Source organism: Uloborus diversus, chromosome 3, assembly GCF_026930045.1.
Source record: "Uloborus diversus isolate 005 chromosome 3, Udiv.v.3.1, whole genome shotgun sequence".
Taxonomy (NCBI): domain Eukaryota; kingdom Metazoa; phylum Arthropoda; class Arachnida; order Araneae; family Uloboridae; genus Uloborus; species Uloborus diversus.
In genome coordinates, this window is record NC_072733.1 from 50,333,742 (window position 1) to 50,349,211 (window position 15,470).

The 15,470-nt window shown below is 32.9% G+C and overlaps 1 protein-coding gene across 2 annotated transcripts in view; it reads right to left on the reverse strand.

The window, feature by feature from the left end:
- The window catches only part of LOC129218028 (rho GTPase-activating protein 26-like), a 194,818-nt gene that overhangs the window by 151,735 nt on the left and 27,613 nt on the right, over nt 1-15,470 (reverse strand). Inside the window, exons 4-5 of one of the 2 annotated variants that reach the window (XM_054852206.1) lie at nt 11,363-11,434; nt 8,287-8,388 (exon numbers count right to left, since the gene is read on the reverse strand). In XM_054852206.1, coding sequence (XP_054708181.1) covers nt 8,287-8,388; nt 11,363-11,434 — 174 coding nt within the window. The remainder of the gene's footprint in view (nt 1-8,286; nt 8,389-11,362; nt 11,435-15,470) is intronic. The other variant, XM_054852207.1, reaches the window with a different exon arrangement.

A 15,470-nucleotide genomic window follows, 5' to 3' on the forward strand; every position in this document is an offset into this window, starting at 1 on the left:
ACATCATTGGCAAAAAACACGAAATCTGGTTTACACATGGTTCCAAGACTGCATCTGGAACTGGTTCACTGCAGCAGCAATACCACAAATCTGTGCTTCTCATTAAGGAAGCTTGCTACTGTTTACCAGGCAGAAACTTTAGCCATATTGGCTTGTGTAAATAACTGCCTAGAATGAGGCATAAGCGGGAAGGTTATCAGGATATTCTCTGATAGCCAAGTTGTGTTGAAAGCTCTCAATTGAGACTTCTTCTCCACCAAAACCGTTTGGGAGTGCCATAATGCACTGGTAAGACTAGCTGGCAGTAATAATGTTCCCTTTACTAGGTTCCTGGTCACCATGACATTGTGGGTAATGAATTGGCAGATCAGTTAGCTAAGCAGGGCTCCAATGCACCATTTATGGGACCCAAGCCTGTCCTCTACCTGCCCTACAATGCAGTAAGGACTACTGCAAAGAACCTTCCTCTGGATGAATCATATGGCTTGTGGCTTCAGTTCGACTCTCAAAGACAGACCAAGACTCTAAACCAGCAGCCTACCTGGCTTAGATCCAAGGAACTGCTTAACTTGAGTAGGAATGAGATCATGTTGGGATGAGTCTGTTGGGTTACTAACTGGACATTGCTCTCTTAATAGGCCTCTTAATCTGATGGGTGTAACCGACAATCCTTTGTGTAGAGGATGTTATACATGGGCGGATTTATGGGGGGCGAGGGGGGTCAGTGCCCCCCCAGTCTTGGAAAAACTTTATACATGGTAACAACACACCTTCAAAAATGTGAAAAGAAAAAATCATGATTTTTTTTCTTTTTTTTAAAAGTTCAGAAGTGAAAATGAAGAGAATAGCGACTGTCCTTTTCTAAAGGGGGAGGGGCACCGTACACTGTATTACAAAGAGTGAAGCTGTTACCGGGTTGTTGAAATGTGTTGAAAACGACTACTTTGAATTGAAAACTGTGTAATAAAAGACTTTAACTGTAACCGTGTTCAGACAGAGAGAGAGAGACAGTGAATCGAACAGGACTATCGCAAGAGGCGCGACGTCATAGAAAGTTGCATGTTAGCTTCAGATATGTATATGTTTATTAATGTGTTGTGGCCGCTTTTATATGTAATAATAGAAGTATAGCGTGCTAATGCAAAATAGCGTCTATCGTTATTGCATCGCTATCCGCTCGTTACGCCTTCAAACACAACAAGCGAACACTACAAAAACCATTAGAGCAAGTATATGAGTGAAAATATAAGTAATCAGCCACTATACTTAAAATAATCAACGACTGTTTCAACAAATTGGAAACTATAACAAAGATTTAAAAAAAAAAAAAAACTGGATTTACCTATAAACTAAACAAGCTATAGTTGAGGGCATTCGCTTTGTTGAAAGCATGATTTGTTCTTTAAAGAAAAGAAGAAAAGTACTTGAAAAAATAAATTCCATTTTAAAGTGCTTGAAAACCTTGAAAATTTGGAAAAGTATGGATACAAACCATAAATTTAAAAATTTATAACAAATGATGGGGGGGGAGAGAAATGCAGAAATATGTCAAGTTTAGCTCCTTGCCACATCCTGCATCAAAAATATAAAAATCATGGTTTTCACGTTTCTGTAGCATATTACTTGAGATAAACTTTTGTGACTCATATGTTTCATATATTGCTGTTTATTTAATCCCGAATGCAGTGATTTTGGAAATTATTTTGTATTACTTGCGTTTATCTTACTTCTTCTGCATATATTTAATCTGTTCAGCCCAGAAGGGAACAAAAAAAAAAAAAAAACTACCTCTATTTTTTTTTCCGTTTTTTGCACTACTTGTAATTAAAAATAAAAAGTTGTTGAAAAGGGAAATCAATAGTTTTTTTTCCTTTTAAACTTAAAATGTTGTTGTTGTTCCTGGTGGCCCTTGGAGCACCCAAGGTAATGAATAACAGAGACGTTAATCCACTTTTGAGGCTAATATGAGCGGCTTCCGTTTGACTGAACCCCATTTTAGGTGGAAGTCCGACTTTTGCTCAGACATTTGACAGATAGCACAATTCAGATTTATTACAATACAATGGGTCTATTTTCTAAATCTATACACCATTTCTTTTAAAGCATTTTTTTTACTGTTGATCATTTTGTATTTAATTCATTGTTGTATTTGTTGGTGGGTTAGAGGTGTGATCAAAAACTGATTTAATTGAACCGACAGCCAAAGTAAGCAAATAACAATGCATAATCTTCTATTCTTTCACGCTTTTTCTCTCTGAAAACTGCTGTAATTGATTTGTCAACCCGAAAACATTTTTACTGTGTATTATCGTAATTTGCAAAAGAGTGTTTTGCTATTTGTCTCCGAGATTTTAGTAGTTCCAATTACCCCTTCTAAGGCTTTAAAATGCAGAATTTTATATCTATTTTACAAAAATTCCTCCGGGGGAGGAACCTCCGGACCCCCTAAAATTGGAGATATTCTACCCCCTACTTAAAAGGGACTCCATTTTCCACCTTAGACCTTATGTATAATGCATGGAAGGGGGGGGGGCTTTAAAAAATGGCCTTTTTTGCCACCGATAGAAAAGTTGACCAGACTACTAAACAGACCAAAAACCTGAAATAGCTTAAAGGGCACGCTAAGTCTAAATCCAGCCCGTTGAAATCAATACAACAGATAATTAGAGACAGAAATCTCCGTTAAAATTGAGGAAAAGTTGGAAGGACTGGTTCAGTGCTGCATTAATGCTTAAATGGAATGTGAAAAATTATTTCTAGCTAACTCAGTGGATGTAGGATACAAAAGCAAGAGTGTAAAGCTGCTACTGGACAGGCTAGAAATAATTTTTCCCATTTCATTTCAGCATAAATGCAGCAATGACCCATTCCACCGAACTTCTCCGACCGACAAAATACAGAGCCGGGAACACCTTTACAAACAGTAATTAGAGAATTTAGTATCCCTTTTTTTGAAGGATGCCAAGAAAAACAGAAATGAAGAATAACTGAAACCCCAAATCAATAACAGAAACTAATATTAAATTGAAAATTAAAAAAACAAAACATGTTCCAAAGAGCCAACCACATATTAAGATGAATTTCGCGGGTCAGAACACACATTTGTTAACAAATAGGAACTGACAGCATGTAAAAAATTTAAATCATTGAGCTTTTTCTCCTTATCTTCCGACTATGAAATCGCTACCAATCACGCATATAAAGGCTTAGAATTGCATTTAGAATTTACTTAACAAGGTTATAGCTCCTACTGTATATAAGTGGGAAGTTTCAAATAAATATCTAATGCAGAAAACTTCGTTCTTTCAATTAGGGCCAACATTTTTAACGTACTGGTAAATTTTTACTACCATAATTGTGAAAAACGTTAAAAATCGGTTTTTAATTAATATCTTCGGTAATTAAAGTTCTACAAAAACAAGGCTAAGCTAAGAACACTTTCGATCAAGCCGCCTTTTGAACGAAAAATGAACTATCAAAATCGGTTCATCTGTTTAGGAGCTACGATGCCACAAAAAGACACACTGATACACACTTTTAAAATTTATTTTCCCTTTCTTTTTGCAACGGGGGGGGGGGGGTACAAATTGGCTTCTGAAAGGATACCTTATAATTTAAATAGGGAATAATATGTAATTTAAATAGAATTTAAGAGTATTTTATTCAAATATTTAAAAATTTTTAGAATAGAAATGATCCGTTTTAGATCCATCAAAAAAGTAACCGATACGGATACAGATCTTTATTTTCCCTCGGATATCCGGAACATCACTAGTACAAACCCTGTATCTAGAATTAATTCCACAAAAAATAAATAAATAAACAGAAAAGATGCAATGGTAATTTAAGTAGAATATTTATATGGATGGCCAAGTAGGTAAGAACAAACTACACTTTATGTAAATTTAATTAAATAATGATGACAATTTTCCACAAAAAAATAGCAACATAAAAAAAAAATCTATATCCAACAATAACTACAACAATCTGTTTTAAACAAAAAAAGCAACCTAAATTAAATGAACATGCACTTATCTCAGATCCCACAGAAAGAGAGTCCACTAAATCATAAGTTCAATAAAAGTAAAAAATCCAGTATGAAGAATACTAATTTTGTCCAACTTTAACAATAAGAAGCATAGGAACTATCGTTGACTTTATATTTAAACAGAATTTGGCAAATGCATGCATATTTAAATCCAAATATATATACTTTGAATGTATTCAATACCAACTATCATTAAAAAGCGAATAAAGGAAATTATGAAATGTTTATGGTCAAAGTACATCTCTACCAAGCTTTCACACAAGGCAACCAAAACATCATTACAGGAAAAAAAACTGCATGAATTAAGAAATGTAGGTTTTATTTATCATCGTTTGAAGGAAAAACATGATTGTAGCTTTAACAATGTTCTTCATAAAAAAAATAATTGTTTCACATTTAATTATCTAACATGAACTATTAAAAGAAAACTGCAAATAAACTTTTTATTAATCAAGGAAGAGAATGAGAATGAAGAATATTTTTGAACCTAGCATGTTCATTATTCTAAAAAATTCATTAATGAGTTATTCTTTGAAAATTCAGTTAAATATGTCTTAAATACGTCAATGCACTAAATTTGATGCTGGTTGAAAATAAAAAAAATTCTCCAAAATGATTGGATTTTTGTTTAAAATATTCGATTTTCAGAGTTAGCAAATAAAATTGGAAAAACCATCACAAAAAACAGAGACAAAAAACTTCTGACAAGATATTCAATTTAACTTTTTGAAAATAAATCCCAAAATTCAAGGATTAAATGTATAGTTTAACTTTTACAAAGTTCTTAAGCACTTGAAAATTAAACTTTTTATTTCACAAAGTTTTTAATGTTTTTTAAAAGCATACAAACCATATAAAGATTCTAATTAGAATGGGGTATTTTGGCACTTTTGGTTCAAACATAAACAACTAATCATCTGGAGAAAAAAATAAATCAGGTTAGCCTCCCAATTATAATAAGGATGGCAAAAAAGCTTCTGTTTAAACTATAAAAAATAGTGCCTTGCTTGTCTGTGTGCTACAGAAAATAAATTTTAAGTTACAAAAAGAAAGTGAGCTGCCAGCAGAGCCTCATAATGCATAATAAAAACAATTATAAGAGTTCTATTTGATCACAAACAGGTAAAACAGCACCTTTTCGATCATCTGCCAAAAAGAATAGGCAGTTATTGAGAGTGAAGAATTAGAATTTACACAAGGAACAAGCCTCAGAATCTGCTGAAAACAGCTATAATCCCAGTTCTAATGAACAATTGGTATAAAAAGTTAAAATGTGCAAGAATGTTTTCACCTCTCAAATTAGTACAAAAAACAAGCAATGCTTTTCAAAGTAATGTATCTATCAATTAAAGTTCTACAAAGATGAAACTTGGAAAAATAAGTTACTTGGAAAATAATTTTTTGGTACTTGTTTCAACCTCCCACTCCTGGCAGTTCTTGAGATGATAAACGCACATACATGAATACAATCATACCTTTGTTTACTCTTAGTTTTTAATCTAATAGATTAATAGCTCATTCTAAATTGCAAAGGGATTATTAACAGTCTCTGAAACATTTTTTGAAAGATTTTAAGTTAATTCTTTTGCCATACCAATTCAAACTATCCTCATATATACAGGTTGTCCCAAAACAACCGCATAAACTCTGCACAGCTAGATTCCTCGTTGGGAGTACATAAGAACTGCTCAAAGAAGTGTTCCTATATGATTCACAGTTTACGAGTAATATACCAAAAACAAAGTGATGTCATTGCTGGTGCAAGGAAAAAACACTTCATTGAACATACAGTATTTGCATGTCTTTCCAGACGATAATGTTTAAAATGACATTACACCTATTTGTTGTTATATGTAATGCTCGTATACTGCTGTTGATATGTTCAATAAAGTGCTTTTTCTTGCACCAGTACTGACGTCATACTTTGTTTTTCGTATTTTTCTAGTAAAATATGAACCATACTGGAACACTTTTCTGGGCAGTTTTATGTGTTCTCAACGAGGAATCTAGCTGTGCAAAATTTAGCTTATGCATCTAGTTTATGCGGTCGTTTTGGGACACCCTGTATAATAGCGAATTCACTGATCGAGTAGCACTCTGATGTCATCAACAATGAAACTCAGGCCATAGCATGATAATTTTATAATATTTTTTACTAATGTTTGACATGCAGAGAAATGCTTTATTTTGACAAGGCTGAACTGGGTCCGATTACTTAACGTTTTTACTGGTGAAACTAATTTTAGGAGAAGAAACAAAAAAGTGGTCAACAATTAACACTACCTACTGGAGTTTAGGGTTAATCACTGGGGTTAGGGTTTAATATCAACAATCAAAATATCATGAAACAGGCCAGGGGTCTGTGCAGGGTTTTTCACAAGGTCCGTTCTTTTGTGAAAAATGAAATAATTTTGTGAAAAATCAATTAATTTTGTGAAAATCACCTATTTTGCAAAAAAAAAGAAAAAAAAAAAATGCAAAAACAAAAATTTCAGAATTTTGATGGCGCAAATACTGCATCATTGGAACTTAAAGTTGAGTATTTTCCTCTTTTCTGTTGAGAATATCATTATTGAGAGTTTTTCTAGTATTTGAGGGGGGGGGGGGGATGTGGCATCGCTTTCTTGGGGATGGGCAACCCTCAAGTATCAATATTTATTTACCATTTTACTTTCTGTTCAATTGTACTAGAAGTGTTTTTTGTATAGTATTTAAAATAATAGTAACAAAAAAAAAAAATCAGGCAGCGGTTCAACATTTGACTTTTTTGGCCCAAGACACTTCTAAGAGAACATAATTTGGTTTAAAACTTATAAGTTCCGTGATTTTAACAAAAACAAAAAGTGATTTTATTTGTTTACCTCTTAACAAAGCGTACTAAACATCAAAAATTCGAAAAATCCGATTTCCATAGCAGAGAGATCGCAATACTCAAAGTGAAGGAATCAAAAGTATAAAAATAGCTTGTAAAAGAAATATTTTTGATAAAATTATTTCAGAATCGCATTTTAGAGGCCTATGATAAGCATACCATTAATATCTATCGACACAGTTGAAGCAAAAATAAAATTAAACCACGCTTCCACATTTTAATTTTTAACTCATATTAGAGAATATAATTTTGCTTTAAACACTTGACATAAGTGTTTTAACAAAATAAAGAAACTTTTCATTTATTTGTATCCTAATAAAACAAAGTTAGCTTGAAAAAAGAATAAAATATGATTCACATATCGGATGCAAAAAGATTGCACTTTTAAAAATGTAGGCATCTAAAGGAACAAATGGTAAATAAAAAGAGTTAATTTAAAAATAAACGTGTTAGCATTGAAAAATCAAACCCATACAATTGTCTCCCAAGAAAACAGTTACACATTGCACCGTAGAAACGCAAATATTGGCAAGCTGGTAAAACACTTAGTGGTGATAATTTTAAAGTTGGTAAGCTTATCTGAAGCCATCATTTTTTCTCAACCCCTTTTATCCTTTTGAAATTCAAAGTACATTTATTGTTTATTAATTCATGGGAGCAGGAGAATAGTGATTACGAGGCAAAGTGCTTACCAAGCCTTTTCAGATAAGTTTGCAACAACACTGCTGCTTAATAGCTATGATAAAACAAACACGCAAAATTATTCAAAATCAAACTGACTTTCAGCTGTTAATTTCTTTCAACGAAACAAACAAGCATTACATTTATTTGGCAGTAGTCGTTATTTTATCGCTTGCAGAAGCATCACAAGAGTGTCGATTTTTTTTTTCTGAAAAATTAGCTGATTTTGTATAAGTTCATCCCTGTATTTTAACTTAGTTCCAAAAATTATTGGTTTTATACACGGGAAATATGAGCTATTTTAATTTAAGATTTGCTGTTTCAATAAACAATTTGAAAGATCTGTTCTTGTTTATTAGGATTTGTGAAGGGTCAGTTTTGGTTGATTGGATTTTTGTGAAAGGTCCATTTTGGTTGATTAGATTTTTGTGCAGGGTCCGTTAACGGACTCAAATTTCCTCTGGCCAGACCCCTGCAGGCAATTGCTTTGTTCAAAGGTCAAAACAATTTTCATCCATCATACCTTGATGATTTTCTAGTTTTAAATAATGCCACATATTACTGAAGGAAGAGTTAACTTGTATGTCATTAATGTGCACTCAAAACAAAAAAATAAATAAAAATGCATTTCACTAATATAGTATAACATATTATTATGCAATGTTTTTCTGTTGTATAATAGTACCTCCAGCAAATGATTTTCACTTTTCTTTGTAGAGAGATTCAAATGTCGTTCCAAGGATTGACAGAACCTAGTGGTTTCTTTTTCAAACTTTTTTTTCCCTTCCTAAAGACAAACAGAGATTTGAATGAAACAATTTGCATAAAATTAATAAAATGATAATTCTGAATGAATTAAACTTTTGAATAAAGGAAAATTCAAACTGTTTTTAATGAAACACAACACAAAGTTATAAGCAAATATTTGTTTAAATTTCAGAAAAAAAAGAGTCAAATTAAACAAGAGTAAAAAGAAGAATGAAATGACAAACCAATGTAGTTGCTATTACATAAACTACAGATAAAATCTACATATAGTGTTAAAAAACCTTTAACAAACTAGCAAAAGGTTAATAATGTTGGAAGATTCTGGGCTGTTGTGTCCTGGTCTGTGTGTTGTTACTCCCAACATTTCAAACGAATCTGAAGCAGTCACTTCAGTGTTAACATGGCCCAAGTTTCCAGGGAGGCGAATTCCTAGGAACTGATGCAGATATCAAAATGTTGTTCTTATTTATGTGAGAAGAGCTAGCTCTCAATTCCTTTTGGACCAGGATTGGCTGATGAACCTTCGTCCTTGTTTCTGGTTGGCTGAAACTGGCGCTCTCTTCATTCTGGTTGGGGATTTGGCTGCTGGATGTTCGTCGCTGTTTCTGGTTGGCTTAAGGTATCTCTCGGGATAATCCGTGTAAGTGCAGCATGCCATAGTTTGCGGATTTTAATTCCTTCTTCCTTTTTTGTTAAAAGTGTTAGGTTTTTTGAAAATTTTTATCGCTTTTCTGTTCAATCTGGCATGATAGTGGGAAGTCCTTGAAGGTATTTTGGTTGCTTTGAATTTAATGTCATGGGTCCCATTACTATAAGTGATATACCCTGATTGCTGATTTCTTAGTGTGGCCCAGACCGCAATTTCTTTGGTGTTCTTTTATTCTTGTATTAAAACTTCTTTTTGTTGTTCCAATGTAGGCCAATCCATAGGAACAGGGGATCTTGTCCCGTTCCTGAAGATCTTCTCGCATAAATATGGACAACACTTTGATATCTGCATCAGTTGTAAGGAAGTCACTTCTCTGGAAGCTTCGACCACGTTAACACTGAAGATGACCACCGCCGATGTGGTCAAAACGTTTAGAGTAACAACACTCAGACCATGGCACAACAGCCCGGAATCTTACAACATTATTGGCACCAGCTGTGAAAGCCTTCATTCTTACATAGCAAAAGGTTTTCAATTATAAAAATTATCTCTTTAATGGACTGTAAAAGAAAATTTGCTTTTCAATTGATGGTTATTTGATGCTCAAAGGAACACAAAATGACAAAAGTTTTAAAACTATTTTTTATCATTAGATGTCAATACTGGGTATTAATTCTGTACTCAGAGCCGGATTTATACCTAATAAGGTCCAATGCTATTTCAGGTCTGGGGCCCCTTTTGTAGTTGTGATAACTGTCTGTCTCTTTGATACATACGGCCATGCTTCTTCTTTTTTGTTCGCTTTTTAATGTTTTTGCTTGTTGTCCTTTTTGGATTGAATGGTATCCAGAGAGTGATGCAGGACTTCCGTTAAAGTGGAGTATGAAGTGTCCCAATTTTAGGGGGCCCGCGGAATTTTTGAAAGTTGGACATAAAATTCTGTATTTTGAAGTCTTATAAGAAATAATTGAAACTACAAAAATGTCAGCAAAAAAAAAAAAGGCAAACAAAACTTTTTTAAAGTAATATACTATTTTGCAAATTAAGATAATACACAATAAAAATTGTTTTTGGTGCCACAAATCAATGACAGCAGTCTACAGGAGAAAAAGAGGAAGAACCAAATACATTGCTACTTGATAACATCAGCTTTAGGTAAAATTTGTTTTTAATCACCCTCCAACCGACCGGCAAATACAACAATGAATTAAAACACAAAATGATCAATAGTTAAAAATGCTTTAAAAGAAATGGTGTAGAAATTTAGAAAATGTAACAACAAAGTAACAACAACTGAACATTTCAACAATTCATAATTTGTACACTTCATAAGAAATAAAATTGAAGTACTTTGCTTACAAGTTTCAAAGACTTATCCAATTATTTTCAAGAATGAATTATAAAAGTTATTCAAGACGTTTCATTTGCACTTTCCACTCTCTCATATTTTAGTATTTGATTGTATTATGTAACTATAGATTTATAATTATATTTTTTTAAGTACAAGTAGTGCAGAAAACAAAAAGGAATAGAGGCTGTGTGATCTTTTTTTTTCTCCTCGTGCTAAACAAATTGATAATGTGCAGAAGCAATAACAAAAGAATTTTAAGAAATACTGCATTCAGGATTAAATAAATGGCAAGATATGAAACATGGGAGCCACAAAATGTATCTCAAGTAATATGTTACAGAAACATGAGAACTACGATTTTAACATTTTTGACACAGGACAGGAAATTTAAAGTTATATTCAATGCAGCCACACGAAAAATAAAAGGATCATGAGCGCCGAATAAGAGTTAGTCCCTTAATGTATTTTTAAAAATGAAATTCAAAATACCTACATAGAGTTAAGTAAGTAGCCTGCTAATGTAGCACTCCAGTATTTTGATGTAAAAATTTGGAGGAGTCTGAGATATTCTTAAACTGTTGCTAAAGGATAGCTGAAAAGAGATAATTCCTAAAGCTAAAAATTAACCCATATAAAACATCCTTTGGCGTCTTTTTCTTCAAACAGTAGATGGTTCACAACAAAAGGTACTGTTTATGCCTATTGTGGCACATTTCTAGCAATCCAATATCAGCACACAAAATCAATTAAGAATTAAACAGTTTGAGATATTATAAGCAGCAATTAAGCAGTATAGTTAAACATTTTAAGTTGTTAGTTACATTAATTACACAGCAAAAGGATTTTTTAAGACTAGCCAAGCTCTGAAATTATAAATTTCTGAAAAAAACAGAAGCTTTTTGTTTAAAAAGCAGATATTCTTTGCATAAGAGTTTGTAATTACAAAAGTTCTATTTGAGTAACTGATCGAAATGCAAAATCAAGGTAACCTACCTTTGCAGCACCAATATTTCCTTTTCTAAAATTATCAATAGGGTCAATCAAAGTTGCTTGAGCCCGATCCAACTGAAAGTCAGATTTCAGTTTAAAATAAGGAATTAATTGCATAAAATAAAGTAATAAAAATAAAATGAATAATTAATGAAAATATTATTAAATATACATACAAAATCTTGACTTTTGGGGATTTTCAGAATAGTTTTTTTAGAATATGAATCTCAAAGTACTACTGAAAGTAAGAGAATAGTGAAAAATTGAGATAAATGTCAGGATTGTGACAAAAAGGGGGGAAAAGAGAAAATTCTTGCAAAGCAGAAAAGTAGAAATTTTAAAAAGAAAGTGCATATAAAATGACTGGCTTAAGACTCAAGTTTAACCCCTTGAGGACCAGCGCATGGCAAACGAAGCGCAGCTACGGGACCGAACGTTCCGAAATGGAACGCCGCCATCGGCCCGAGCATTTACAGCAGTTAAGCCTAACTGAACAAAAATATTCATATAAAATCAGCATATCAAAATAATGACTTGAAATTTTAATTTTGCTGTAACAATGTACTACTGATTACTAATTACTAATATAAAGACTATTACATTATTAGAATTGAGTGAAATAAGTAGAATACTAAAACTTTAACTATGTGCACAAAGTTAAATAATATGTGCACAAAAACAAAGTTAGAGTTAGACATCTTGAGTGTGCAATCAAGGAAAAAGAAATGTCGCAAAAAATATGTAATTTTAATTAAAACAACTTAGGTCAACGAATTTAAAATAGTTCAATTCCCACGCAACAAATCTCAAAATTGCTTCATAATTCTCTCGAAAACATTCCCTTTCACTCACTTCGCTAACCATTTTTATTGCAATGTTCCAGTCTCCAAATGAAAAAGAATAAATAAAGAAGAACAATATCAGAAAGGATTCAAAAATAATCATAAACTTCAGTGCTGCTTGAAATCATTCCTGTACTCTCATGGAACGGGGAATCCCAAAAGTCTGGAACACATACGCAAAAATATTTTAACCATCCTCCCCTCCCCCATTATTTATTCAGCTAGATGTATATCTCTTTCAATTACTCGTAACAAAAAAAGAGAAGCAAAGATATAAACAAGAGCAATTGAGACCTCATAAATCATTCGCGCAGAGCAGTGATTCACTGATGTTTACATAAAAAAAATCTATCTTATTGAGAGGCCCAAATAAAAAACTAAAGCCTATACATGAAGGTCAAATACCATGTGACTCGAATATGATCAAAGTTATAGCCATTTAGCGCCATCTATTATCGTTTAAATATTCAGTTCAATCGTTCCATTTCGAGAAAGCGTATATGTGACGCTGGGACGTCGGCGTCGATCAGAGCGCGTAGCGGTTACGTGCCGTTGGGCTGATAAGAGAGGAATTGTTGCGTAGCGTCCGCGTGACGCTGGGTGCGAACGGGTTAAATCTGTGACATTTTACAGGAAACCAAATTTGCAATTTAGTACTGTATTAGAACCAAAGATTATGCTTTGTGGTTTCTTTAGATGGTGAATAATATATATAAGAAATAAATTTTTCTAATTATTCATCTGCTCTTATTTGTGTGTAATTTTACAAAAGATATTTACCAAATTTCATAAAATAGAATACAGAATGTAAAAATGCAGATGTTTAGGGAAAGAGTCAATAGCATTAGCTGATAACATCATTTTATTGGTGTAGTACATGCGGAAAAATAAGATTTTTATATTTTGGTACCAGGACTAAAGGATTTGCATTTGGCAAGTTGTAGCACCTGTTTCCCACTTCTGAATATTTTTTTAATCCACCAGATCTGTACAAATGTTCTAAATTTTAACTAAACAGATAATAAATAATCAGAACCAGATCTAAATTGGACTTACAAATAGCCTTACCCAAGTGTGAATCACCAGTGGGAATAAAACTTTGCACATTGATAGAACACTTCAAAATATTGAACTCTTTTGCTTTTTTTTTTTAAATGAGCAATAAATATTTTCAATAGACTGAAAGTTACCACAAAATATTAAAAATTTGGATATAAGAGGTAACAATATATTCTTTTATTTTAAATTTAAATTACAAAACTTCAAATACTGAGTGAAAATTTGAAACAAACTAAACAAACTAAAATTGACATATTTTAAGGATTCTTCAGATTTTTTTTGTGGGGAGGGGGAAACATCCCTCACAATCTTATCCCATCATAGGGCTAGTTGCTTATGTGAGATAAATCTCCTTTTTGACCTCATCAGTTCTAATTTCACTAAAATTTGGCATGAAGGACACATATGACAAGTTAAGCAATCCTTCAGATTTTTTTGGTTTTTATTTTGAAAATTGTTCAAAATATAAGCATGTAAAAAAACTCAAAATGAACAAAAAAAAATTAAAAGTGTGCTCATACAAATGGCTGTAACCTTTTCTAATTATAGTACAAGGGTTGTTTCTTTTTTTCAACCGTGAATGGTACAATATGAACGCTAGGCATGCAGCAGGAGGCTGGTATGTGTAGTAGGCAACTGAATATCTCCCCCACACTCTCACTTGAGAGTCCAACAGGCCATTTTCTGTTGAGCTGCTGTCATGCAAATGTGGCTGCCGCTATTGATTCTCCTGCCAAGTGTGAATTGCGAAATGTTATTTGTTCCTAGCAAGCAGAAGGTAATAGTGCAGCAGAAATTCATTGAAGAATGAATTGTGTGTACGGAAGTGTTGTTCGTGATTGGCGTCCAAATTTTAAAGATGGTGGAACTGATGTGCATGATGAACATGGTCGAGGCTGCAAGCCTGTCACCCGATCTAGCACCAAGCGACTTTTATCTTTTCCCTGAACTGAAGTAATGACTTAGAACCAGCACTTCTTCACTGACATGGAACTCAAAGACACTCACAACTCACTTCTAATCATTGGCAGCAACATTTTGTGAAGAGGGGATGGCAAAGCTTGTTCACAGATATGACAACTGCCTCAATTGTCAAGGTGATAATGTAGAGGAATAACCTGCATTATACATTTCTTTGGTTATTAATTTTTTTTTTGTATATTTACTAGTCTTTTCTTTACAGCCTACCAGAGGTTGAAAGAAAAACAACACTCAAAGAATGAAAATTCAAAAAACCATACTAACGCTAAATAACAGAGCTTTCTATTGATACATTACTTGATTTTTTAAGGATAGATTTAAGTTTCAAGGTCATTCATCATGATTTCAAAGGATGGTTTACCCCTATTAATAGTATTTTCAGGAAAATCCTGAAACACGTCCACTTTAGTTTGCTTAGTTTTTTCAAATTTTCAATAATTATTTAAATTTTTGTGGTTAAAATTTAAAATAAAAGAATATAATGTACCCTCTAATATCCCAATTATCCAATACTTTGGGGTACATTTCACCCTGTTAAAAGAGTTTTATTCTGATTAAAAAAAAATATGTGTTCAATAATTTTAAGTGTTCTACCAATGATCAAAGATTTATTCAAATTGATGGTTCGCAGCTGGGTAGAGTTACTTGTTAGAGTTGCACTGGTTCCCTTTCTGTAAAAAAGAATACAATGGACTCTCAATAACCTGAATATTTCTTTATCGGGAAGTTCTTTTCAGTCCAAGTTTTGGTGAAAGTTTCCATTTTATGAAAAAATTTCAGCCAAAAAAAAAAAAAATCTCCCTCTTTAACATTGTTTTGCTTATCAGCTTGCATGATGATGATATTTTCCTAACAATAATGTTGCAAAACAGTGTTGCAAAAATTGCATGAAAAGTAGTCAATTTGGCTAATTTTTGCCATGGCTGACAATCTAATATTTCAGTAGTAGCTAACTAAGCTTTGAGAGATTAAAAATTTTGGCAAAAGGAGAGATTTAGAATTTTGACAGTCCCCAAAGTACAGTAAAGCCCTCTGTCTCAGTACTTTGGGGGAATGGGGTAGTACACCAGTCCACTGCAGGCGGGTTTGGCAGGTGACTGTAGATGGCAAGGTTGAGGGTAGCACCTAAGACATCAGTACAATACATGTTTTCTGCTTTTTTTTTTTGCCTTGGTTACATAATTAATCTGAGCATTGGCACCACTAATTTTGCATTTAGTATTCCTCAT